This window comes from Oncorhynchus mykiss, chromosome 12, assembly GCF_057628025.1.
Source record: "Oncorhynchus mykiss isolate SJ-2025 chromosome 12, ASM5762802v1, whole genome shotgun sequence".
In the NCBI taxonomy this organism is placed as follows: domain Eukaryota; kingdom Metazoa; phylum Chordata; class Actinopteri; order Salmoniformes; family Salmonidae; genus Oncorhynchus; species Oncorhynchus mykiss.
The window spans coordinates 68,485,874-68,499,657 of record NC_143033.1 but is presented as its reverse complement, the minus strand read 5'-3'; the positions used below and the strand labels follow the sequence as shown (position 1 = coordinate 68,499,657).

At 39.3% G+C, this 13,784-nt stretch overlaps 1 protein-coding gene across 1 annotated transcript in view; it reads right to left on the bottom strand.

The window, feature by feature from the left end:
* Positions 1–13,784, bottom strand: part of crhr1 (corticotropin releasing hormone receptor 1) — a 167,449-nt gene that overhangs the window by 96,149 nt on the left and 57,516 nt on the right. Inside the window, exon 4 of the mRNA XM_021624572.3 lies at positions 10,223–10,342. Within this exon, the coding sequence (XP_021480247.1) occupies positions 10,223–10,342 (120 nt within the window). The remainder of the gene's footprint in view (positions 1–10,222; positions 10,343–13,784) is intronic.

Sequence of the window (13,784 nt, the reverse complement as noted above, 5' to 3'; positions counted from 1 at the left end):
GTAGCAACATTATGTACACAATAAGTAAAAAAATAAGTTACACAAAACGCCAAAAAATACAAAATTGCACATTTGGTTGGGAGAATGTAAAACGTCAGCCATGTTCTTTGGCGCCATCTTAAATCAATCTTGTGACTCTATACATTTGTTGGCTGCATTTGCTTTGGTTGTTTTTCAGAATATTTTGTTCGCAACAAAATTTATATAGGTGTCATAACCAGCCATAAAATAATGCAATATATGTCACAACAGGTCTAAAAATATGTGTTATGACAATGTTATGTCAGCTGTTATGACATGACACGGTTATGACCATGTCATAACGTGTTATGAATCTGGGTGTCAAGCAAATTGTTACCCAATTATCATACCCCCAAGACATGATAACCTCTCACCATTTCAATAACATGGGAGGTTAGCAATTTCTTGGGGGGGTGGGGTGATATTTGTTTGTCTAACTTTCTCACTCATCATGGAAGCATCCACATTCATGTTGAAGTTTTTAGAAACATTATATTCTTATTTACAATAAAAGGGACTCCAAAATGACACAATCAATTATTTACCATTCATTTCTATTGGGCACAAAATCAACGCAACCCAAACAAATAGCAAATGCGTCCAACAAATTTGTAGAGTCATAAGCTTGATGTAGTCATTGCATTCTATGAATATGGGACCAAATACTTAAATGTCCACTACTTTAATAAACATACACTATATATACAAAAATATGTGGACACCCCTTCAAAGTAGTGGATTCGGCTATTTCAGCCACACACTTTGCTGACAGGTGTATAAAATCAATCACACCGCCATGCAATCTCCATAGGCAACATTGACAGTAGAATGGCCTTACTGAAGAGCTCAGTGACTGTCAACGTTGCGCCGTCATAGGTTGCCACCTTTCCAACAAGTTTGTTTGTTAAATTTCTGCCCTGCTAGAGCTGCCCCGGTCAACTGTGAGTGCCATTATTGTGAAGTGGAAACCTCTAGGTGCAACAACGACTCAGCCACAAAATGGTAGGCTACACAAGCACTCAGAACGGGATTGCTGAGTGCTGAAGCGCGTAAAAATCATCTGTCCTTGGTTGCAACACTCACTACCGAGTTCCAAACTGCCTCTGGATGCAACGTCAGCACAAGAACTGTCAGTCGGGACCTTTATGAAATGGGTTTCCATGGCCGAGCAGCCGCACAGACGCCTAAGATCACCATGATCACCGTGCTTCCAACTTTGTGGAAACAGTTTGGGGAAGGCCCTTTCCTGTTTCAGCATGACAATGCCCCCGTGCACAAAGTGAGGTCCATACAGAAATGGTTTGTAGAGATCGGTATGGAAGAACTTGACTGGCCAGCACAGAGCCCTGACCTCAACCCAATTGAAAACAATTTGGATGTATTGGAACACCGACTGAGAACTTGACCTAATCGCCCAACAACAGTGCTCACTCTTTCCCTTCTCTCTCTCTGTCCCTCTCTCTCTCTCTGACTGTTTAACTGTCTTCCTCTATTTTACTCTCTAAAATGCAAAAGTGTTCATATACACTTGTCATGCCTCCCTCTCCTTGGTGAGGATCAAAAGGACCCACAGCAAGGCAAATGTTTGAGGATAATCTCTACAGACCAGACAGCATGGAGCGGTCGATCATGTGCTGAAAGACTACTGTAGCTCTGCTGGAGTCACTTTTCTTGATAACTTTGACACCTTCTGGAAACAGAAGATACTCTACAGGAATGACAGAGTCCATCCAAATCACCTTGGCTCGTGGACTCTGTCCACACATTTCAAGGCTGCGTTGAAACAATGACTGGTAAATGATCCAAGATCAGCTCAGTTAATCCCTACCATTGTATGACAATGAGTCGTCATAATTCTGCATCAAATGCACATGATCTTATGGGCACTGTCAAACACAATATAAGTAATTTAATTTATGTACCCCTAATTTCACCGAATATATCCGTTTATCCTTCAGATATTGTATGCAGTAATCATGAGCCTATAAACCAGAGTTACACTGTTAGCACTGAGGCGGTGTGCAATCGTAGGAAGACCACTTTATGCAGCTCACCCTGCACTATCAGCTCCAATGTAAACATCATAAGTAAGTCTACCTCTGATAAGCTTCCCAGTAAAGCATTAAAAACAAACAACCCAGAGAAGTGCTAAACAATAGCCCATATTAACATATGTAGCCTAAGAAACAAGGTCCATGAAGTCAATAACTTGCTTGTAACAGATGACATTCATATTCTGACTATCTCTGAGACTCACTTAGTTTAGGTTCATCACCTAAACCCCATTCTTGTGGGAAGCTGCTATAGACCACCAAGTGCTAACAGTCAGTATCTGGATAATGTGTGTGAAATGCTTTATAATGTATGTGATGTCAGAGAAGTATATTTTCTGGGTGATTTAAATATTGACTGGCTATCATCAAGCTGCCCACTCAGGAAAAAAAACTTAACCAGCGCCTGCAACCTGGATTAGGTTGTCAGTAAACCTACCAGGGTAGTTACAAACAGCACAGGAATTAAATCCCCAATATGTATTGATCACATCTTTATTAATGCTGCAGATATTTGCTTTAAAGCAGTATCAAAATCCATAGGATGTAGTGATCACAATATAATAGCCATATCTAGGAAAACCAAAGTTCCAAAGGCTGGGTCTAATATAGTGTATAAGAAGTCATACAATAAGTTTTGTTGTGATTCATATGTTGATGATGTAAAGAATATTGGCTGGTCTGTGGCGTGTAATGAGGAGCAACCAGGCACTGCACGTGAAGCATTTATGAAATTACTTATTCCAGTTACTAACAAGCACGCACCCATTAAGAAAAGGACTGTAAAAACTGTTAAATCCCCTTGGATTGATGAGGAATTTAAAAATTGTATAGTTGAGAGGGATGAGGCAAAAGGTATGGAAAATAAGTCTGGCAGCTCAACTGATTGGCAAACATACTGCAAATTAAGAATTCATGCGACTAAACTAAATAAAAAGAAACTACACCATGAAACAAATAAATTATATTTAAAAAATGACAGTAAAAAGCTTTGGGGCACCTTAAATGAAATTTTGGGAAAAAAAGCCAACTCGGCTCCTTCATTCATTGAATCAGATGGCTCATTCATCCCAAAGCCCACTGATATTGCAAACTACTTTAATGACATTTTCATTGGCAAGATAAGCAAACTCCGCAACAAACGCTGTCACTACACTTCCAAGTATATCGGACCAAATTATGAAAGACAGGAATTGTACTTTTGAATTCCGCAAAGTCAGTGTGGAAGAGGTGAAAAATTATTGTTGTCTGTCAACAATGACAAGCCACCGGGGTCTGACAATCTGGATGGAAAATTACTGAGGATAATAGCAGATGATATTGCCACTCCTATTTGCCACATCTTCAATTTAAGCCTACTAGAGAGCGTGTGCCCTCAGGCCTGGAGGGACGCAAAAGTCATTCCGCTACCCATGAATAGTAAAGCCCTCTTTACTGGCTCAAATAGCTGACCAATCAGCCTGTTACCAACCCTTAGAAAACTTCTGGAAAAAATAGTGTTTGACCAGATACAATGCTATTTCACAGTAAACAAATTGACAACAGAATTCCAGCTTGCATATAGGAAAGGACACTCAACAAGCAGAGCACTTACACAAATGACTGATGATTGGCTAAGAGAAATTGATGATAAAATAATTGTGGGGGCTGTCTTGTTAGACTTCAGTGCAGCTTTTGACATTATCGATCATAGTCTGCTGCCGGAAAAACTTATGTCATGGCTTTACACCCCCTGCTATAACATGGATAAAGAGTTACTTGTCTAACATAACACAGAAGGTGTTCTTTAATGGGATCCTATCAAATATAATCCAGTTAAAATCAGGAATTCCCTAGGGTAGCTGTTTCAGCCCCTTGCTTTTTAAAAGATTTAACTAATGACATGCCACTGACTGAGTAAAGCCAGAGTGTCTATGTATGCGGATGACTCAACACTATACACGTCAGCTACTACAGCGACTGAAATGACTGCAACACTCAAAGAGCTACAGTTAGTTTCAGAGCGGGTGGCAAGGAATAAGTTAGCCCTAAATATTTCTAAAACTAAAATCGTTGTATTTTGAACAAAACACTCACTAAACCTCAACTAAATCTTGTAATAAAAAATGTGGAAATTGAGTAAGTTGAGATAACTAAACTGCCTGGAGTAATCCTAGATTGTAAACTGTCATGGTCAAAACATCTTGACACAGTATTAGCTAAGATGGGGAGAAGTCTGTCTATAATAATGTGATGCTCTGCCTTCTTTACAACATTATCAACAAGGCTGGTCAAAATCTCCTGGCTGAAAGTGGAGGACACTTTTATTTGAGGGGTATTGACATGAATGCACTGAGCTGTCTGTCTAAACTACTGGCACATAGCTCAGACACCCATACATACCCCACAAGACATGCCACAAGAGGTCTCTTCACAGTCCCCAAGTCCAGAACAGACTATGAGAGGCACACAGTACTACAAAGAGCCATGACTACATTGAACTCCATGACTACATTGAATTCCACATCAGGTAACTGACGCAAACAGTAAAATTAGATTTAAAAAACAGAGAAAAAAAACACATTGTGGAACAGTGGGGACTGTGAAGCAACACAAACATTGGCCCACACACACGTGTTAATTTATCATCGAATCACAGCCTACTTCAATTTGATGATTTAACAAAAGCGCATTCGTGGAAAAAGCACAATCTTTGTGCAAATGTACCTAACCATAAACATCAACGCCTTTCTTAAAATCCACACACAAGTATATGTAGTTAAAAGAAATTCAAGCAGAGGCAGGGTATATGCAGCAGTTTGGGCCGCCTTCCTCGTTTGAACTGTTGAAAGGCCATTTTATTCCTAACAAAGCCGTAATTAATTTGCTAGAATTTTACATAATTATGACATAACATTGAAGGTTGTGCAATGTAACAGTAATATTTAGACTTAGGGTTGCCACCCGTTTGGAATGGCAGCAGCAGGCTCGTAAGCATTCATTCAAACAGCAGCTCTTAATGACTTTAAGCCAATCAACTCCCGAGATTAGGCTGGCAATACTAAAGTGCCTATAAGAATATCCAATAGTCAAAGGTATAGGAAATACAAATGAAATAGAGAGAAATAGTTCTATAATTCTTATAATAACTACAACCTAAAACTTCTTAACTAGGCATATGGAAGACTCATGTTAGAAGAAACCACCAGCTTTCATGTGTTCTCATGTTCTGAGCAAGGAACTTAAACGTTAGCTTTCTTACATGGCACATATTGCACTTTTACTTTCTTCTCGAACACTTTGTTTTTGCATTATTTAAACCAAATTGAACATGTTTCATTATTTATGAGGCTAAGTTGATTTTATTGATGTATTATATTAAGTTAAAATAAAAGTGTGAATTGTTCATTCAGTATTGTTGTAATTGTCATTTATTACATATACATACAGTGCCTTGCGAAAGTATTCGGCCCCCTTGAACTTTGCGACCTTTTGTCACATTTCAGGCTTCAAACATAAAGATATAAAACTGTATTTTTTTGTGAAGAATCAACAACAAGTGGGACACAATCATGAAGTGGAACGACATTTATTGGATATTTAAATTTTTTTTGACAAATCAAAAACTGAAAAATTGGGCGTGCAAAATTATTCAGCCCCCTTAAGTTAATACTTTGTATTGCCACCTTTTGCTGCGATTACAGCTGTAAGTCGCTTGGGGTATGTCTATCAGTTTTGCACATCGAGAGACTGAAATGTTTTCCCATTCCTCCTTGCAAAACAGCTCGAGCTCAGTGAGGTTGGATGGAGAGCATTTGTGAACAGCAGTTTTCAGTTCTTTCCACAGATTCTCGATTGGATTCAGGTCAGGACTTTGACTTGGCCATTCTAACACCTGGATATGTTTATTTATGAACCATTCCATTGTAGATTTTGCTTTATGTTTTGGATCATTGTCTTGTTGGAAGACAAATCTCCGTCCCAGTCTCAGGTCTTTTGCAGACTACATCAGGTTTTCTTCCAGAATGGTCCTGTATTTGGCTCCATCCATCTTCCCATCAATTTGAACCATCTTCCCTGTCCCTGCTGAAGAAAAGCAGGCCCTAACCATGATGCTGCCACCACCATGTTTGACAGTGGGGATGGTGCGTTCAGCTGTGTTGCTTTTACGCCAAACATAACGTTTTGCATTGTTGCCAAAAAGTTCCATTTTGGTTTCATCTGACCAGAGCACCTTCTTCCACATGTTTAGTGTGTCTCCCAGGTGGCTTGTGGCAAACTTTAAACAACACTTTTTATGGATATCTTTAAGAAATGGCTTTCTTGCCACTCTTCCATAAAGGCCAGATTTGTGCAATATACAACTGATTGTTGTCCTATGGACAGAGTCTCCCACCTCAGCTGTAGATCTCTGCAGTTCATCCAGAGTGATCATGGGCCTCTTGGCTGCATCTCTGATCAGTCTTCTCCTTGTATGAGCTGAAAGTTTAGAGGGACGGCCAGGTCTTGGTAGATTTGCAGTGGTCTGATACTCCTTCCATTTCAATATTATCGCTTGCACAGTGTTCCTTGGGATGTTTAAAGCTTGGGAAATCTTTTTGTATCCAAATCCGGCTTTAAACTTCTTCACAACAGTATCTCGGACCTGCCTGGTGTGTTCCTTGTTCTTCATGATGCTCTCTGCGCTTTTAACAGACCTCTGAGACTATCACAGTGCAGGTGCATTTATACGGAGACTTGATTACACACAGGTGGATTGTATTCATCATTAGTCATTTAGGTCAACATTGGATCATTCAGAGATCCTCACTGAACTTCTGGAGAGAGTTTGCTGCACTGAAAGTAAAGGGGCTGAATAATTTTGCACTCCCAATTTTTCAGTTTTTGATTTGTTAAAAAAGTTTGAAATATCCAATAAATGTCGTTACACTTCATGATTGTGTCCCACTTGTTGATTCTTCAGAAAAAAATACAGTTTTATATCTTTATGTTTGAAGCCTGAAATGTGGCAAAAGGTCGCAAAGTTCAAGGGGGCCGAATACTTTCGCAAGGCACCACACACACACACACACACGCCGATTAATTGGTATCGGCTTTTTTGGTCCTCCAATAATCGGTATCGGCGTTGAAAAATCATAATCGGTCAACCTCTAGTAAACTTCCATGAGAACAGAGAGGAGCAGACAGGCCCCTAGATGGGGATAACCTTAGAACACATCTACAATATCACTGAGGTGTACCACACTGGTCGTAAAAGAAGTCCAGTGGACTTTCCACCTCCAAATTAAATGTCAACAATAATCATTCCTTGCCATGTGTAGTTTCAACAACAATGCAACTAGTAAAATGCTCTAATCATGTTCCGTTAAGATAACATTTCAGAATAAATCGGTAGGATAACTGGTCCCCTTTAGTACCAGTACCAATCCCGGCACAGTCAGTCCAGGCACAATCAGTCAAAAGGTTAGAGACCTAACAAGTCAAATTGCTATTGATGACAGCGACAGAAGAGATAGTGCTCACTCAGATTGCAACACGTGGAAGGGAATCACTTTTCTGATGGTTAACACACATGCCTCTACAGTGGCAAGAAAAAGTATGTGAACCCTTCGTAATTATCTGGATTTCTGCATCAATTTGACTTAAAATTTGATCTGATCACAACAATAGACAAACTCAGTGTGCTTAACCTCTTTCAGCTAGGGGGCACTATTTTTATGTTTGGAAAAATAACATTCCCAATGTAAACGGCCTATTTCTCAGGCTCAAATGCTAGAACATGCATATAATTGACAGATTAGGATAGAAAACACTCTAAAGTTTCCAAAAACTGTCAAAAATATTGTCTGAGTATAACAGAACTGATATTGCAGGCGAAACCTGAGTAAAATCAAACCAGGAAGTGGCTTCTATTTTGAAAGCTCCAAAGGTAAGTGATTCATTTTATTGCTTTTCTGATTTTCGTGACCAAGCTACTTTGATGCTAGGTGTTCATAATGTTTCGTCTAGTGATCGATAAACTTACAAACGCTTGGATTGCTTTCACTGTAAAGCATATTTTGAAAATCTGACATGTCCAGGTGGATTAACAAAATGCTAAGCTGTGTTTTGCTATATTGCACGAATATAAATATTTTTAGTAATATTATTTGAATGTGGTGCTATGCAATTCAGCAGTTATTGATGACAATAGGTAACACCCAAATGATTGTATATTTTTGTCTATATTGAAGACAATTTAAATATTCACAGTGTAGGTTGGAAAAAGCCAGACCCCCCCAGGATAGGAGAGAGCGGAGTTGGGACAGTTTTAAACATTCTCTGTATTGCATTGCTGTATGGAGAAGTTAAAAATCAATTTGTTACAAGAGAGAGACTGTGCCCCCAAATGTCAACATCAGAAGATTGGACATTGGAACATTAGTTTTGGAATCCAAATGTTTGGAATGGTCGGTGGGGAGCCAAACAATAATCATGTCATATCACTTAGCATTTGGTCATGTCATTACGGATCGTATAACAAGATAACTGTATCTTTAAGAGATTTCACAATGTAGATATCAGATTTACATCTAAATGTTGTAATCTTATATGATTAAATATGAAGCTATTTGTGAAAAGATAGCAATGTGATTTTAGCCTTCTAAATGAGATAATTGTTTTTCATATGAACATTTTCCAAGTCAGCAATCATGCCCATGTGAGCACAGACATTGTGGCAACTTGACGGAACCACCTTCAAAGGCAAGAGCTTGAAATGACTCGCTGAAGAATGAACATATTAGAGCAGAGAATGTGAGGATCATCCACACGTTAAAATGTTTGGAATTTAAATCTCTACAGATGACAGCGTTGAGCAGTGGCTACATGGCTGACAAATGTTTAAAATCTACAAGACCAGAAAGTGGTAAGACACTCACAAGTGAAGAAGATAAAGACTATACCGGAACATGCAGTCTACAGCTGTTTTAGTAAACTCGAGCAAAGACCACTGTGTGCAACATCTGGAGGATCCATTTTAGCACACACTCAGAGTCAAAGAAAACAAAATCTACAAAGGACAGTGGGGCCTCTGGTGGACAAACCAGAGACTTCTGTTGAACTACTCCCCAAAGGCATAGTCGGACCGGGTGGTTTCAACAGAGAGATGACAAAGACATACAAGCGTAAATATTTACATTGCAATTATTTTCGAATGAGCGGTGGTTGATGTGCACAGTATTCATTCTCATGAGCATAGCTTCCATATGTATGTACCAGCCCATTCCCTTTGTCTCTCTCGCTCTCCTTATCTTTCCCCTCCCTTCCCATTGTGTAACCAAATGGTCATATCGGGTTAGTCCACTAGGGACTTTTCATTGCATGATGTTAGTAATCGATAATCTATTTTGTGTGTGTGTTTATATAATTATGTGTGATTATTTAGTTAGTAAATAAATAAGCCATTTTGTGTATCGCAGATTCATCATTTAGGCTACGGTTTGTGCAGATTTACGAGGTCAAAAATTTTCAGAATGAGACTGATTTGAGGAAATTATTTATTATTGACTGTTATGATAGAGATATTCTGATATATTCTTGTGTTAATTCAGGAAATGGTGACTCATTAAACAAACTTTTCCTAAGGTGCCCCAAGTTATTAATTTTATTTTTTTATTTTTTTTATTTTACCTTTATTTAACCAGGCAAGTCAGTTAAGAACAAATTCTTATTTTCAATGACGGCCTGGGAACAGTGGGTTAACTGCCTGTTCAGGGGCAGAACGACAGATTTGTACCTTGTCAGCTCGGGGGTTTGAACTCACAACCTTCCGGTTACTAGTCCAACGCTCTAACCACTAGGCTACCCTGCCGCCCCAAGTTATTAATGAGTGAGTTGTTGCATTATTAATTTAATCACGTAATAATTAAACGTAGGTCATTTTTCGATAAAATAGCATGTCATCACATGAATGATAGTCACGTCACGACACACTCTAACATGCACAGCTGTACAAAGATTTACTCGGATGTTTGCATTTGCATGCATACGTGTGTGTGTGTTTGTGTACTGTATGAGTCTTGAGACAGGCCTGCATAAATAAACAATAGCTAAACCCTGAAAATCGATATACAACTGTGGATATTGGACAGACACGCACAAATAAGCATTGTCAATGGGGCTCTACTCACTGGTGGTGTTGTATTTGACACCATAGAACATCTCTGGACATGGCCGTGACACCCACTCCCCTGCAGTGCTCTTGGGCCAGCAGGTACCGATGGGATCGATGGACATGTTACAGAACAGGCCTGAGTGACAGAGAAAGGAGGGAGGGAGATAGAGAGACAGACACATAGAAGAGGATCACAAAAGGAAAGAGGACAAGAGAAAAAAAGCCAGCATTACAACCAGTGGAGTTGTGTCTGTGATTGTGGACGGACAGAGGTTAAAGAGCACATTGTCACAGCTGTCGAACAGAAAGTGGATGGTAAATTAAGGAACAGGACCTGACCACTGTGACCTGCCTAGCAGTGCTTACAGGTAACTGGACCTGGCGACAGCAGGATCGACCACACACACGCATGGTCACAGACGTCGTAACCATGGCACCAGTCATCAACTGAGCTGCAGCCTCAGGGCGTGTCCAGCTGTATTCAATTATAATAACCCGTAACTTTTCTAATGTTTGAAAATTGTACGTTTTGGAAAGTTGTACCATGTTAACCCATTACATTTAACATTTCCATCCCTCTTATATGAGGCGGTGTTAAACAGTAGGAAGTCACTGCTTTTAGACCACCCCTCAATCTATAAATGGCAACAATTACAAAGTTTGTTTACAAATACTTGAAATGTGCAAAGTGCAAACTAGGATTACAGTTGCCATGCAGTAATGTATACTCACAATACAGCTACACTGTATCTGACTATGTACAGTGCCTTGCGAAAGTATTCGGCCCCCTTGAACTTTGCGACCTTTTGCCACATTTCAGGCTTCAAACAAAGATATAAAACTGTATTTTTTTGTGAAGAATCAACAACAAGTGGGACACAATCTGGAAGTGGAACGACATTTATTGGATATTTCAAACTTTTTTAACAAATCAAAAACTGAAAAATTGGGCGTGCAAAATTATTCAGCCCCTTTACTTTCAGTGCAGCAAACTTTCTCCAGAAGTTCAGTGAGGATCTCTGAATGATCCAATGTTGACCTAAATGACTAATGATGATAAATACAATCCACCTGTGTGTAATCAAGTCTCCGTATAAATGCACCTGCACTGTGATAGTCTCAGAGGTCCGTTAAAAGCGCAGAGAGCATCATGAAGAACAAGGAACACACCAGGCAGGTCCGAGATACTGTTGTGAAGAAGTTTAAAGCCGGATTTGGATACAAAAAGATTTCCCAAGCTTTAAACATCCCAAGGAGCACTGTGCAAGCGATAATATTGAAATGGAAGGAGTATCAGACCACTGCAAATCTACCAAGACCTGGCCGTCCCTCTAAACTTTCAGCTCATACAAGGAGAAGACTGATCAGAGATGCAGCCAAGAGGCCCATGATCACTCTGGATGAACTGCAGAGATCTACAGCTGAGGTGGGAGACCCTGTCCATAGGACAACAATCAGTCGTATATTGCACAAATCTGGCCTTTATGGAAGAGTGGCAAGAAGAAAGCCATTTCTTAAAGATATCCATAAAAAGTGTTGTTTAAAGTTTGCCACAAGCCACCTGGGAGACACACCAAACATGTGGAAGAAGGTGCTCTGGTCAGATGAAACCAAAATTGAACTTTTTGGCAACAATGCAAAACGTTATGTTTGGCGTAAAAGCAACACAGCTGAACACACCATCCCCACTGTCAAACATGGTGGTGGCAGCATCATGGTTTGGGCCTGCTTTTCTTCAGCAGGGACAGGGAAGATGGTTAAAATTGATGGGAAGATGGATGGAGCCAAATACAGGACCATTCTGGAAGAAAACCTGATGTAGTCTGCAAAAGACCTGAGACTGGGACGGAGATTTGTCTTCCAACAAGACAATGATCCAAAACAAAGCAAAATCTACAATGGAATGGTTCAAAAATAAACATATCCAGGTGTTAGAATGGCCAAGTCAAAGTCCAGACCTGAATCCAATCGAGAATCTGTGGAAAGAACTGAAAACTGCTGTTCAAATGCTCTCCATCCAACCTCACTGAGCTCGAGCTGTTTTGCAAGGAGGAATGGGAAAAAATGTCAGTCTCGATGTGCAAAACTGATAGACATACCCCAAGCGACTTACAGCTGTAATCGCAGCAAAAGGTGGCGCTACAAAGTATTAACTTAAGGGGGCTGATTAATTTTGCACGCCCAATTTCAGTTTTTGATTTGTTAAAAAAGTTTGAAATATCCAATAAATGTCGTTCCACTTCATGATTGTGTCCCACTTGTTGTTGATTCTTCACAAAAAAATACAGTTTTATATCTTTATGTTTGAAGCCTGAAATGTGGCAAAAGGTCACAAAGTTCAAGGGGGCCGAATACTTTCGCAAGGCACTGTAAGTACCATTTAAATACATGGTTATAGTGCCACCGCATATAAAGTGGGAAGCCAATTTCCTTGTTGATTTCTCATCTCTGTAAATGTGGCATTGTAATAGAATGCGATGGCAGTCAAGATAGGGCTTGTTATTGCCTGTGGAAAAATGATGGGTTCAGTTATGATTACAAACATTACAATAACCTATTACATTTAATGATATACTGTACTGTGTCTGAGCAACAATCTGTTTGCACTCAGGTGAAAACCCCACTGTATGAATTTTCTATTTACTGAAAATTGTTTCCTTAAAATTAAAAATCATTGAACATGTATATTAACATATTAGTAAAAGATCCATGTTGTGTCTCCACCATGGGATGGGAGACAGAATGCTAACAGAGAGGTCTGCTTTCTTGGGGACCTGAATATTGACTAGTTTTCATCAATCTGTCCACTCAAGTGGAAGCTTCTCATTTTATCCAGTGCCTGTATTCTGGTTCAGGTTATTAATCAACCTACCAGGGTCACATTTGTACTAATACTGTAGAACTTTGTTCTAAAGCTTTATCCGTACCCATTGGATACAGTGATCACAATATAGTGGCTAAATCTAGGAAAGCCAAAGTTCCAAAAGCTGGGCATAAAATTATGTATAAGAGATCATGCAAACAATTTTGCAGTGACTTATGTAGATGATGTTAAAAATGTTTGTTGGTCTGATGTGAATCATAAGGAGCACCCAGATGCTGCACTTCATGAATTTATGGAACTGCATCTTCCAATTATTGATAAACATGCACCTGTTAAGAAACTGACTTTTAGAACTGTTACGGTTGCATGGACTGATGAGGAACTGTATGGTTGAAAGATATTTATTTTATTTGTATTATTTAACCTTTATTTAACTAGACAAGTCAGTTAACTCTGGGATATGTGGGACGGTAGCATCCCACCTGGCCAAAAGCCAGTGAAAATGCAGAGCGATAAATTCAAATAAATTACTATAAAAATCAAACTTTCATGAAATCACACATGCAAGATAGCAAATTAAAGCTACACTTGTTGTGAATCCAGACAACATGTTAGATTTCAAAAAGGCTTTTCGGCGAACGCAAATGATGCTATTATCTGAGGATAGCACCATAGTAAACAAAAAAGAGAAAAGCATATTTCAAACCTGCAGGTGCGACACAAAACGCAGAAATAAAAATATAATTAATGCCTT